This window comes from Rattus norvegicus, chromosome 3 (genome assembly GCF_036323735.1).
Source record: "Rattus norvegicus strain BN/NHsdMcwi chromosome 3, GRCr8, whole genome shotgun sequence".
In the NCBI taxonomy this organism is placed as follows: Eukaryota; Metazoa; Chordata; class Mammalia; order Rodentia; family Muridae; genus Rattus; species Rattus norvegicus.
The window spans coordinates 164643984-164658691 of record NC_086021.1 but is presented as its reverse complement, the minus strand read 5'-3'; the positions used below and the strand labels follow the sequence as shown (position 1 = coordinate 164658691).

Genomic DNA, 14708 nt, shown 5'->3' with positions numbered 1-14708 from the left:
TTTCTTGTCTGGAGTTTCCCAGTCCACCTAAGGCTTTTAGGTCATTAACCTTTCATCAAACACAGTCCTAGTGTAAGGGTTACAGCTCGGAGCGGAAAGGTATCCCTAATAGAAGTGTCACAGGGGGAAAAGTGTCCCCAGTGGAAGTGTTGCAGGCTTTGAAGGGAAATGTATCTTGGCAGTCAAGACCAAGGAACCACAAGTCACTTTTCACAGCAAGCTTCATGTGAGAGATTTATTGGGAAAGACATGAGAAGGTGGCTTCCTCTGTTTAGGCTGGCAAGAAGCAGCAGGGAACTGTGTTAAGGCAAGCTTTATATAGTTTCCTGTGTGTGTGTGTGTGTGTGTGTGTGTGTGTGTGTGTGTGTGTGTGTGCGCACGCGCAAGGATTGGTGGGATTCAAGTCCCGAGCTTGGGAGGAACCCAGGGATTGGTGGGTTTTCAAGTTCAGTGATTGGTGGGTTTTCAGAACCCAGAAGTGAGCTCAGACTTTTACTCGATACCCAGTCTAGTGTCTCCAGCATCACCTTCACTAGGGTAGATTTTTTCCAATAATTATTTATTTTATGCATATAAATACATTGTAGCTGTCTTCAGACACACCAGAAGAAGGCATCTGATCACTTTACAGATGGTTGTGAGCCACCATGTGGTTGCTGGGAATTGAATCCAGGACCTCTGGAAGAACAATCAGTGTTCCTAACCGCTGAGCAATCTCTCTAGCCCCAGTAGTTTTTTTAAAAATGAATTTCACTGTGTAGCTCTGGCTTAGCTTCTTGAATCCTGGAATTATAGATGTAACCCACATTAATTTCTTGGATATGATAATATGATATTTTCATGTTTATTGGAGCATGTGTTTACTATGAAAAGAAAAACACAAATTTGAGGTGAAATCTCACAGTATCTTTAATTTTTTAAAATGACTTGGCAAAAAATAAATAAATGATTTGGGTCAGCAAGACGGCTCAGTGGGTAAAGGAGCCTGCTGCCGAGTCTAATGACCTGAGCTCAATCTCCTGGATTCACTCGGTAGAAGAACACCAAGTTATCCCCTGACCTTCACACGTAAACCTTGGCCCACGTATGCCCAGACTTACGTACATCCACAGGAAAAACAGAGGTTTAGCAAGACGAACTTCCATAAATATTTACCTATGCGAATATATGAAGATACATATATTATATATCTCTATATTGACATAGGATGATATACGAATAGAACACACACACACACACACACACAGAGACATATATGAGGGAAATAAAACAATGTTTTTTAAACATAATGTTAATAATAGGAGAGTGTAAGCAAGGATACGTGGTGCTCGGAATATAATTTTTCAACCTCTCTGTAGATTTGAAATTTTTTTCCCAAAAATTCTGAGGAGAGAAAGTGAGAAGACATACTAGTAAAGTGCTCGACCAATGGTAAGTGCCCAAGAAAGGGAGGGTCTTAGACCTAGTACAAGTCCTGTGAGAGCAGGGGCTTTTGTTTTCTTAGCATAGCATCCCTAGTCTCTGTGACAGTGATAGAAAATGTTCAAGTCAACAAGTCACTGAGCCAGTGAGCCGTCTCCATGGGTAGAGGTGCTTGCTACCAGAGCTCAACAGCCAGAACCTACTGGTGAAAGTAAAGACTAGGTCCTCCCCCTTCCCCTTCAGTTATTCTAATCATCGAGCGTGAAAAACAGTGTCCAAAATGATACCAGAAGATGGTGCACAGTTTACATGGGCAGTTATTATTATGGTCTGAATATAATAATGTGATTTTTCTCTGATTATGACTTCCCCATGATTAAAAGAAAAATTACTCTTTGAAAAAGATTGCCCTAGAAAAATCTGTATGTGTAATTGAGATGATCGTGGTAGTTAATTTAAGGAAGGTAATATTCTAGGAATAGCAGCATCATATGCGGTGACACCACTAGGCTTACTGCAAAAAAATCAGTCAAGCTGAGAGTTTCCATTTTGTTTTGTTTTGTTTTTTTCATTGTTGACCCGAATCCACACCAACAGGCCCCTTGGCAGAAGAATGCTGCTCCCTCTAGTGGTGAGAAGCAGTTGGGAGAGGCTGACAGGAAACAGGTGAATGGCACTTGGCCTTCACACAGGTTTCTGGAAACCTTTCTCCTTGCCTCCTAATATTATGGCATTCTTAAAGACTGAATTCAAGGTGAAGGGTGAAGGCTTTAAAAAAGAAGACCTATTTTTATTATTTTTAAGTGTATTTATGTGTTCAGGGTATGCTCATGTGATTGCAGATGCTGGTGAGTCCAGAAGAGGGCATCAGGTCCCCCTGGAGCTGGAGTGAGCCTCCTAGTGTAGGTGCTGGGAACAGAACTCAGGTTCTGGGCAAGAGCAGTATGCACTTTTAACGGCTTAGCTGTCACTCTCCAGCCCTATTTGCTCAGCCTCTTATGTGTGCTTTTGTTTCCAACTTGGCTGCTTTATTTCTCTTGACTAATTACTCTGGCTATGTCTTCTAGAATTACACTAACTAGAATGATAATTCACTGTAATGCTAAAGGAGTGGCTTTATTGAGTCAAAAGAAGTCCACGTTACATATTGGTGAAAAATTGCTTTCTGGAAAGGCATCGAGGTTAACCCTCTCATCTCCAGCATTCTATTCTAACTAAGAAGACTTTCCCCCACATTTATTTGACATCTTTTTCCTATGAATTGCCTATTCCTATTTATCTATTTTTTTTAACATTTATTTATTTTCTTTCTCTCCCTCCTCCGTGTGTGTGTGTGTGTGTGTGTGTGTGTGTGTGTGCGCGCACACATTCATAGGGAGGAATGTCATGGCACTTGTGTGGAGGTCAGAGGTTAACATTCAGGAATGGGTTCTCTGCTTCTACCATTTGGGTTCCAGAAATGAAACTCAGGTCTTCAGACCTGACAGCAAGTGCTTTTACCCCCTGGGTCATCTCACCAGCTACGCCCTCCAACTCCTCTTTCCATTGTGTGGTTTGGCTTGTATAGGAGTGGCTGTATTTCTTCAGTGATCCATTGATCAGATCAACACCAATTTTATTCCTGACTTTACTCCAGGTACTGTTCTAGGTAGTAGAGATGGGTGTGGCACAGCCCTGAACAGACTGCACTAACGGTAGAGGTGCTCAGAGTAAGGATTATATGCCAAGTAGAGCACACAGGGATCGGGAACATAGGAGACGAAGCTTTATTTCTGTGCTCAAGAAAGTAGTTAGTCTGATCAGAAAGAAGGGGATGCGAAACTAGCCACTCAGACAGCCACCTGGGGTGAGGAACTGGAGGCCAACCGGACAGAAAGTTCTCCATACATTCTAAATGAACTCTTTCCCAGAATGCCATGTGCTTTCTATGGTTGTCATGCTGTCTTGTTTAGGATGTCATCTGGATGTTTAGGTCAGTTTTATTAATCTTCTCTTCATGGTTCTGGACTTTATGTCTTACCCCAAATCATAGCAGGATTTCTTGATTCATTGCTACCATTTAATACTTTGAACTTTTAACAGCTTTGCGGACATATAACTTATATTTCAAAACCCATCTATTTTGGATTTTGTGTGTGTGTGTGTGTGTGTGTGTGTGTGTGTGTGTGTGTGTGTGTGTGTGTGAATCTATGCTGGTGTACCACTGTCCCTAAACCCAGTTTTAAAACTACACTTTGCGGGGTTGGGGATTTAGCTCAGTGGTAGAGCGCTTGCTTAGGAAGTGCAAGGCCCTGGGTTTGGTCCCCAGCTCCGAAAAAAAAGAACCAAAAAAAAAAAAAAAAAAAACTACACTTTGATTTTGTTACATTTATCTTTCTAAGATGAATTTTAGATTTAACTGTAAAGTTAAAGACCTATATTGTTGGGTTTTTTTTCTCCATTGACTTGAAAAAAAATCTACCACAGGATAATCCTCCTGTTTCTGATTCTCCTCCAACAATCACAAACACACAGGGTTTTATTTGGCTCATACAGATTTCATGATGGGACAATTTCACTTAAAAATGCAGTTTTATGGCTTTTATTTTATAAAGTTTTTCCTTTTTTAAAAAATTATTTCTTTTACTTTTGAGATTATTGTACAATTGTATCATTTGATTCCCTCCAAACCCTCCTCCCTCTTCTTGCTCCTTCAATAAAAATTTTTCTTAACTTTAAAATTACATTCAAAGTGTGTGTGTGTGTGTGTGTGTGTGTGTGTGTGTGTGTAAAAGAGTGATTGATTGATTGATTGATTGATTGATTAGAGGGCAATTATTTGATTTGGAGGAATCATTTCTCTCCTTCCACCTATATGGGTTCAGGGGACCCAACAACTTAGGTCTCCGACAGTCTTGGCAGCCGGTGCCTCTACGCACTGACTTAGCTCTCCAGATCCTATTTTATTTGCTTTAAACTAGGCAACCTGGCAGTGATCTGCTGGAGGTGGGAGGGAGCCACACCTTGTAAGTGAGCATGAAGATGACAACCGCAGTCTAGTTGGCCTTGGCAGTGCTCATAAACTGTTGTTCCGCTGCAATTACTACATCATTCCACTCTTTAAAGACTTCTGGTTTGGGCAACAAATTGTATCCACCTTAGTTACAAGTAGCAAACTTCAAGGCATCCTAATTTGACACACTCAACTCTTCTCATTCTGTTACAAGATTACCTCCTAGAAGAGAAAGTGGAGAGAGAGAGAGAGAGAGAGAGAGAGAGAGAGAGAGAGAGAGAGAGAGTCTGCACAACCCTGCTACAGAGGTTTGTCCAAGCATGTGAATTCAGTTCTACTTGTGGGGAAAATTAGGGCAATGTTCTACTTCATAGGGGATCAGTTTGCCAATCCTGTCTCCTTGCGTTATTCCATTGAACATCATGGCTGTCATTGAACGACATAGACAATTGCTTTTATTTGTGTGGATTTGCTGTGGTCCCCTGAAATCCTCATTCCCTAACAGGGTCCTCTGCGTTTCTACTTGTCACCTCACCCTCCACCTCACCTGTCTATTCAGTGTGAGGAGTACAGCTGGTGCCTTTAGAAACTATTGACATCTGTAAATGAAAAATTTTTTTTGCCATTTTCTTCGAATAAGCCATAGCACATTGATGGTCCTTTATGTATCATTTACATAAAACATATTTGTTAATTCTAATAAAATATTAGTTGACTGATCCGGCTCCCAGGGCCTAAATATTGAATGGACTAAGGGCTAGGGGTAAAGTGCAGTGACTTGGCTAAAGTCAGTTGTAAACGGAAGAGGACATCTGTCAAGTGTCAACTCTGGCCTAGGGCCTAGAATCCTTCCCTGGCCACTGGGCTGCATCATTTCCCACTAGACGAAAAATTTGAGACCTTGTGCACGCAGCGACTGACCGGTCATCCACTTGGAGCAACCTCGTAGAAATGCTGGAAGTGGGACGTGGGAGAAAAATAAGTGGGTGGTCCAGGAAGAGCAGCATCTCCGCTACCTGCCCACCCTCCGCAAAGACTACAATTCCCATAAGGCCTTGGGGCACGTACAGCCCTTGCCACGCGGCTTGCACCTCCGCGTCAGTCCACTGGGGGCGATATAGAGTCCTCCGCCGCCCCGTAGAAATCGACGCGGCTTCGGGACCGCTTGCTTCCTGTTTGTCGGACGAGGAGACATGGCGGCAGCGCCCGCAGCGGCTGGAGCTGGGGCCAGCCGGGGGAGGCGGTCGGCCGCTACCGCGGCGGCGTGGGGCGGCTGGGGAGGTCGGCCGCGACCGGGTAACATCCTGCTGCAGCTGCGGCAGGGCCAGCTCACCGGCCGAGGCCTGGTCCGAGCGGTGCAGGTACGAGGCCGGCCCGGAGGGGCGGGGCGGGGCGGGCCAGGCTGGAGCTGGCCAGGGGCCGGGGAAGAGGCCTTTCCAGGCCGCTGCGGGACCGGCCAGATCCCCCTTGGCTGGCCGCGGCGCTGTCCTGTGTGCCGTCCGGACGCTGTCAGCCACGGTGGGACGAGGGGCAGCGGCCAGCTCGGAGGCCTGCGGGTCTGGGCCGAGTGGGATCGGACTGCCTGGGGTATTGATGGCGCGTATAATAAGCCCTGGGCCGAGTTTCTAGATCCTCATTTCCCTGCGCCACGTCTGCGTGTCTGGAGGACCTTGGCGAGTTGGCTTCATCTTCTACTGGTCTCGTGTTTGCCCCTTGTAAGCAGGTCGGGGTCCTCTTCACTGCAGCACCCCCGCCCCCCCAAACGGTTCCCAAGCCTATCATAAATGTCATCTTCTCAGAGGCCTCAACGTTCCTCCTCCTTTTCTAAAGTAGGCCCCCGTTGTTATTCTATCAGATCACCCAATTCCTTTTCTGTTGCACTATTTTCTTAGCCTGTAATTGCATATTTCTTTGTTGTCTGCCCTTTTCACGCCTTTCTCCCACATTAGGCTGAACTCCAACGGGTGCAGAAGACTGTTTTACTAACGTAGGGATACATGCTTTGGGGGAAGAACTTTAGTTCAAAGCCCTGTTCTCTTTCTTGCTTCGACAAGTTACCTTTTCAGGGCCGTAGTTTCCTTCTCTGATTCACCCTTTAAGGTTATTGTTAAATTCAGAGGAGATAGTCGTGTCAAGTGTTAGGGTATTTCAGGTGCATGTAAGGGCTGAAGGGTCATCAGTTATTGCTATATTTAATGCCTAGCTCATCTTTACACCAATTGATGTCCTATACATGTGGTGTTGGGGTGTATGTATGTCTGTTGAGGGGTATAGGACACAACCTTAGAATAAAGCAGGATAGATGACTTCTTTCACTTTTTCTTCGTTCTCCCAGGTGGACCCAGAAAACATTAGCTTAATTTCAAGATAGCTTTGTATATCGTTTTGAGGGATATATAAAGGACCAAACAGTATTGATGGGAGAGGGACAGGAATTAGGTGAGCAGATGAGGGAATAGGTATGAGATTTTTCTTAACATACCACTACATATTTAAAGTTAATTTCGATCCGTTTGACTATTACCCAATGAACTGAAGAGATAAAGGTGAGATGGTCTGTATTTGTGTAGGGTCACAGATGAAGAGGCACTTTGGGGTAGCCATATTTTTCTATAGAAACTGTAGATGAGCAGTCTTTTCTTCATTGTATTCCTCTGCATCTGCCTTAGAAGATGTGAGAAATACTTACTCTGTCCTTGAAGCCAAAATACCTCACTGAGTCGAGTAGTATGTCAGGACAGGCAGAAAGGGGACTCACTATCCTTTAAAGATTAGTCAGTGTGCAGGGTGTTGGCTTTTTTTGAAATTGAGTTTACTTTTGAGACAGGCTCTCACTATGTAGGTATATGACTGGCCTTGATTAGATGAGGCTGGCCTTGAACTTGTGACAGTCGTTCTGCCTCTGCCCTCTTAGTGCAGGGATTACAGGTATTCTACCACACCCAGCAATCTTCAATAGTCTGAGCTATATGTTGAATCCATCTCTTAACACAGACGAGGAAACCGAGGCTTACCAAGGTTAGGCAGTGATTCCTAACTTCCCTGCAGATGATCACTAAGAGCTGTGAGCCATGGAAGTTCTTTAACATGCTGAGTGAGGCAACTTTGGAGAACGATTTGCCTCCAGTGCTGGAATGCTAGGGAACTGGATTAGAAGGTTACTAAAATATTCTTGGAGCCTTTGGCTGTTCATCGTGGCCCCCATTATTACTCTGTAAATCCCTAAAGTTTGCTTACCTTCTTAGTCTGTGATTGCATATTTCTTTGGTAGTTTTGTAAAGGTGTGAGAGCTATTTCAGAGATTGGATTAGAACTCCTGTCTCCCAAATTCTAGTGATAACGAAGTGGAGACCTTCACATCTCATGGTTGTCTTTCTCAGCAGAGTTCTTCAGTGTTTTTTTTTTTATTCTCTCTCTCTCCCGATACGCAGAATAAATTATTTGCTCACCCATATTTTCATAGCACAGTACGCATATTGGTTATGGCATATGGCAGACAGGAAAGTGCCAAGTTTTTAAAAAACTTTGGAGGGGGCGGTGGAGTTGGGAAGAAAACAAATTTATTAGGTGCACTGTGAGGGGCAGCAGGCTGGGCAGTAACAAGAGCACCACCTACCTAAGGACATCTTTTAAATAAAAAATACATATAACAGCTGATCATCACAACTGTTTGAAACTATAGGATCAGTAGTGTTTACTAGTCTCATACTGATGCATACCAGGTCTCTAGAACTTTCTCAGTTTATAAACCTGAAACCGTATCTATCCACTGAGCAACTCTTCAGGCCCCTCCCCAGATACCCACCCTTCTCCTTTGTCTTGCTGTAAGTACGACTAATGCCCTGAAGGTTTATCTGAGTAATACCATATGGTAGACTTTCCTTGGGAAAGACTGGATTTTGCAGTAAAATGGGCCTGAATTGAATCCTAGTTCCAGCCTTTTTAGCCAGTGCCTCTAAGCTAAATCAGTCTCTTCAAATCTCAGTTTCATTATTTCTAAAATGGTAGTAATGAGTGTCAGGTGAGACTATAGGTCTAGAAAGGTTAGCCAGTGTGCCAAATACTGGTTATTTGATAGTTACTCTTAGCTAGCAGTCTTTGAGAGTGTCTTATTTTTCTTTGTATCTGCAGAGACTCAAACCATGCCAAGCCCTTGATAGGAAGGTTTTAGGAAAACTATTTGAGTTAGAATATTGTATCCTCAGTCTGTGTCTGTCTGTAGTCACTCTCCAGTAATCCTTTAAGAGTACCAGAGTCAGGTCACCTGTGATTTGAAGCCTGACCTGGTACATACTTGCTTTATTGTCTTTGGGAAGGTTATTTAATATCTCTATCTGTAAAATAAGGATCATCATAGGACCTAACCTCTTAAGAGTATGGAGTTTTTAGGAGCAAACACTGAAAATGGTAGCTGAAGTATAACGAGTGTGCAGAAAGGTTGTCGTTTATTAACGAATGCTCTATTCTGATGGTTATTAACGAATGCTCTATTCTGATGAAGTGTTTATTTCCACTTCTGACTCTCTTTAGCCCCACACGAGTGGGTATTTCCAGTCACCTGCTCTGCATGTCCATGTGAATAACTAGTGGGCAACTCAAACTTAATATGTAGAGAACAGAATCTGGGTTCCTCTTTCACCAGCTCCCACGTTCCCTCCATCTTTCCCTTCTCTGTAAGTGGGACACCAGGGCGGCCTAGGATAAGACTGTAGGTCACAGGATTTAGAGTGGACTAGTCCTGCTTGGGTGTTTATTTGCCTTCCCTTCCCGACCTTTCTTTGACTCTGTCAAGGTAATAATATGCCAGGATACTTTGCAGCTTATTGAGGCCTTCATATTCACCTGTGCGTTCGATGCTCAAAGCAAATCGGGTCTTTTAAGTGCTATGCTTGAAGCTCCCAGCTGCTACCCATTGCTGTGGAGTCAAATCTACTTCCTGTATGACGGGGATACATGATTTCTGCAAGGCCAGTGGAGTTGAGGGGAAGATAGACTGGATAAACTGTGCTCTAGGATGGTGCCCCTGTACATCCCTTGGCCACCATCCTCAGATAGTCTGTAGCTTGGTTATGGGATCCCTTCTGCTCCCCAAGTGCTGCTATTGCATCCTTTATGATCACTCTAGATTTACCGGTCTTTACTTTCTACTTTTTTTCTTTAGACCCTCTCTCCCTTCCTTCCCATCCTCCCTCCATTGTGTTGCTTGGAATCAAATTTGGGTCCTGGTACATGCTAGGCAAATACTCTCCCACAACCCCCTCCCCTCTTTAATTTTTTTTTTCTTCTGTAGCTACTGTTTGTTTTAGTCTTTAACTAGGGTTTGAAACATAGTGACTTAAGTAAAAAACTTTTCTTTCCTGGTAAGGGCAGCTTGAGACTGAGGACACCTTGGAAAACAGGTTTTCCCATATGACACTTGTCAGCTGGTGCCTACAGCTGCTAACTCCAGCATCTGGGAAGCAGAGGCAGGAGAAGTATTGATTACTCAAAGGCCAAGTTGGTCTACATAGTGAGTGAGTTCTAGGCCAGCCAGGATTACATAGAGAGATCCTGACTCAAAAGCTACACCCCTTCTGAGAGGGAAAAAGAGAGGAAGAAAGGAAGACCCTCCTGGATGACTAAAGTCCCAGAAATGTATAAATACTGTTAATTTCACAAACCCTAAGATACACTCCTATCTGTGTTGAAACCACACAAACACCATTGCATAGGATGCAAGTGTTAATGGTGAATGTTTGTTTTTAGACTACCCGAACACTATATTTAGTCTTATTGATAATCCTTTGAAATGTCTGTGTGCCTGTACTTTGCTATTCTGAGATTATAGCTACCTTATGCCTAGGATTAAACAAAGAAGATACACATTTGCTTTCACAGAAATCTGCTTCTATTTCAAAAGGAAGGCAGTAAAGACAGTCAGTGAAGGTTGTGAGTGTCTGGAGATGTCACATTGACTAAACAGGCTGACAGCTTAGGGAACATGATGTAAGAGGTTATCACTCCTGTAAACTGTCAACCACAAGTGCTTGAAGAGAAAAACCCCCTATGACACCTGCCAGTAACTCAGCTGTGACGATGCCTGAATGGTGGCTCTCTCATCACAGGCTCGGCTACTCGCAAAGGAGACAAAGTGGAAGTAATTATTTTTATTGATTATATTTCTGAGACAGATCTCTCTGTGTAGCCCAGCTGGCCTCAGATAGCCTCTAATTAATGGCACACCTCCTACCTCGGCCTCCAAAGTGCTTGGATTAATTATAGCCACAGGCTACTGTGCCTGTTGTACTTTAAATATCTAGTAAGCAATGTTTGGTAGTAAAGTTCCTTCTGAAGTCGAGTGTTGGGCTCTCTGGGAATCATGAGGCTATCACAGACCACAGCAATGCCCAGCCCCACACACTCTGCACTCCACTTCACTTCTCCCAAGGCAGCCATTGTCCATAGTGTAGCTGTGACCATGTAGGAGACGGACCCAAGAAGCCAGAGAGCCAGGGTTTCTAACTAACTTGTTTCTGAAGCTGTTTCTTGACTTTCCAATGTGATGATATGTATTTTCCTCCTCGTGGAAAAGATGAGCATCTGTATGTCACTTGTCTCTACCATTCTCCCAGTATATCAGTTCTGGATGTTGGTATCAAGTAGTTACATTCTGCTGTTGATGTAATTACTGTTTATGTAGAGCCATGTATGTCTAACAGTTACTGCCTTAGTATATTTTTCCTTGATATTAAAAGTAGTCCTTTGTTGTCTTTAACTGATGTACAGATGCATACATAGTAAAATTCACTTTCCTTCTGTTCATGCTGGAGATGAAACTGAGGCCTCGCATGTGCTAAACATGTGTTCTATCATTGAGAAACATTTTCAGTGTTTGGTTCTATGGGGCTTGACAGATGTTTGTAGCCATGTGCTCACTACTGAAGTTAGACTCTAGGAAGTCTCCTTCCTTATAGACATCAGCTTATTTCCATGGTCATTCCTCTCTCCTCCTACCTCTAACTTCTGGAATGACACTGTATCTGCTGTTCACTGTACATGTTGGTCACTGGGAAGCAGCTGGAGGGAGACTTTAGGAGTGTAGTACTCCATGGAGAGGATGGCCTGGCAGAGGGAGGAGTCCATGATGGGAGGGAGCACAGGACTGCATGCAGATTGCTCTGGCTGGAACCAACCCTGGTGTTACCTTCCAGAGCTGTCCCCAGCCTCCACTTGTGCTATGTAGGTCAAAGTCCCAAAGGCTCCATCATCTTCCAGAGAGTACAGCTGGCCCGGGACCAAGTGCTCAGACACAGGCATGTGGTGCATTTTATATTCAGTGAGGATACCGCATAAAGACGTGCATACCACGTGGAGCCTTCTGGTCTTTCCCTGGCAGAAACCGTGTTCTTTGACATGTGCTCTGCTCTCTCTATACGCATAGTCAACCGCAGTTCTACAACTGGGTGCTTTGCTTGGCTCGGTAAGTTTTCCAACCTCCTCTTTGCTGGGTTCTTGAAACTTCCCTTCATCGAATTCAGGGCATCGTACTCTGTCTTATACGGACTTTGCTGTGTTTTAGACCTTGTTTCTTAAATCTGTATCTGCCTTTCCTGGGAACACACTCTGAAGTAGACTTCAGGAAAGAGCATACAAATGCTAATTTTTTTCATGTTTACATGTTCAAAAATATCTTTTATTCTGGTACTTGTAATTTGGTCTCATTCTGAGTTGTAAGTTACTTTTTTAATATTGTAAACAATGATGTTCCACCTTTGAGCAAATGCATTCTTTTAAGCCACGTTTTGTTTTTAGACTCTCTTCTGAAGGTGGTGAAGCTACACTCTGCCCATCTTTGTTTTGGTCTGTTACTCTATCAATGGACAATCTATTTTTGAGAAATAGAATGGATCCTTCTAGGTTGGGGACTATTATGGATAATGGTGACATGGACACTTGATCGTGTATTTTGTATGTATTTGTACCACCTGGATGGTATATTTAGGGTTTTTGAGTTTTTTCCCCCCCTTAGGTGTTTAATGGTATTAATAACTATAGGTTTAATTTATGGTGAGTTAATGAAGTAAACTCCCTTTCAGAAGTTTATTGGCAAATTTTGGACACCCCCTTTAGTGAATTGCCTATTTAAATATTTTGTATAGTTTTGTTATTATTTTTTTTTTTTTTCGGAGCTGGGGACCGAACCCAGGGCCTTGCGCTCGCTAGGCAAGCGCTCCACCGCTGAGCTGAATCCCCAACCCCTAGTTTTGTTATTATTAATTTCCTTTTAGAAATTACGTGTATGAGTGTTTTACCTGTATGAACGCCTCTGTGTACCATGTGCATACCTGGTGTCTGAGGATCTTTGAAGAGGGCATTGGGTTCCTTGTAATTGACACTACAGGTTATTGTGAGCCACCATGTGGGTGGTGGGAATTGAACCTGAGTCCTCTGAAAGGTCACCAATGCTTTTAACCACTGAGCCATCTCTCCAGGCCCTGTTTTCATCTTCACTTAACTAGAAGTCTTTGGCTGCTTTTTTTTTTTTTTTTTTAAAATAGGGTCTCACTATTTTTGGCTAGCCTAGAATTCTGTATGTAAACCAGGCTAGCCCAAACTCACAGAACTCCATCTTCCTCTGTCTCCCGAGTACTGGGATTAAAGGCATGCACCACCACATCCAGCTGAGTATATGCACCTATTGAAGAGATGTCTTGTAGGTATTTTCTCTCATTCTATGGTTCCTTTTTAATCTATAAAGATCTTTTGATGAGCCAGTCGTAGAAAGGACAGAGGCAGAAAGATCTTTGAGTTCAAGGTCAGCCTGGTCTCCATAGTTTGTGAGACCCTCATCTCAAAAAACAACAAAAAGATCTGTTGGTAAAGATAAAGGCTTAGTTTTATTATAGTTCACTCTATTAAGTAATTTTCCTGTTTAAGGATTTCTGCCTGCCTGTGCTCAAGGGCTTGAAGGTTCAGAATATCTTCTGAAGTGTATGGATTTGCTTTGTCATTTAGCTGTGCCTCTCACCAAGACTGGCCCATTTATGTTCATGAGGTGCTTCTCTCTGGACATGTTCTTTATTTACTTACTTGTGAGACAGATGTTGCCACGCAGCCCGTGCCAGCCTTGAACTCATGGCGGTCCTCTGGCGTCAGGCGTTTGGGCACTAGGATTACCAGTTTGTGTCATCAGCCTGGCTCTCTGGGAGTGCCTTTTGCTTTGAGTTTCTTGCTGATGACAGGTCCACCACTTTCTTCTGGTGTGTGCTTTTACATCACATTATTTTCCAGTCTGTTATGTTCAGGCTTTCTAAAATGTTTCTCTGGTAGGCATACTTACTTTGTTTTTAAATTTTACTGTATTAACTGACATTTGGGGGTTTAGATATATTTATTTAATATGATACTTGCTTTTCAAATGTCATATTGGTTCTGTGTTCCTTATTGGGCTTCCTTAATATTATTTGTGAGTGTATGTGTGTACATGCACATACATGTATGTGTTTGTGGGGGTGAGTGCAGGTACATGCATGCATAGTGTGTATGTGTAAGTCAGAAGACAACCTTAGGTGTCCATCTTCAGATGCCTTCTTTCCTTTTTGTTCCAAGCATAGACTCTCATTGGCTTGACCTTCACCACATAGCCAGGCTAGGTGGCCTGCAAGCTTCTAGGGAAGCTCTTATCCCTCTCCCGTTGCTGGGGTTACAAGTGGATTCCACCGTGCCTGGCTTTTTAAATATGAGTCAGTTCTGGGGATCTAAACTCAGATCCTCACACTTGCAAGACAAGTGCTTTAGAGACTGAGCCATCTCCCCAGTCCTTGATGTTTCTTTTAAATTATAATTTTATTGAGACTTAAAACAAAAGAACCAAATTTACTCATGCTTGTAATCCCAGTACTTGGTAAGGGAAGTAGGGAATCAGGAGTTTGAGGCTGGCCTGGACTTCATTTGATTCTGTCTCAAAAACCAAAATGAAATTACCAATTGTGGGCTGGAGAGATGCTCTTCTAGAGGTCCTGAGTTCAATTCCCAGCAACCACATGGTGGCTCACATCCATCTGTAATGGTGTGGCTGAAGATAGCAACAGTGCACTCACATAAATAGATACATAAAGAAAGGAAGGAAGCAAAAAAAGAAATTGTAGCTGTTCATTGTTGTTTGTTTTGCAAATTATGGCACTGGAGAGATGGCTTGGTGTTAAGGGCACTTGATGTTCAGGAGATGGGTTCAGTTCCTAATACCCATGTGGCAGTTTACAACCATCTGTACATAGCTCCAGTTCTAGGGGATTCAGAGCCTTCTACAGACCTC

At 43.2% G+C, this 14708-nt stretch overlaps 1 protein-coding gene across 1 annotated transcript in view; it reads left to right on the top strand.

Annotated features, from left to right (window-relative positions):
• The first annotated feature begins 5568 nt into the window (after positions 1–5568).
• Positions 5569–14708, top strand: part of Trpc4ap (transient receptor potential cation channel, subfamily C, member 4 associated protein) — a 70978-nt gene continuing 61838 nt past the window's right edge. The window contains exon 1 of the mRNA NM_001100748.1: positions 5569–5775. Within this exon, the coding sequence (NP_001094218.1) occupies positions 5608–5775 (168 nt within the window). The 5' untranslated portion in view covers positions 5569–5607. The remainder of the gene's footprint in view (positions 5776–14708) is intronic.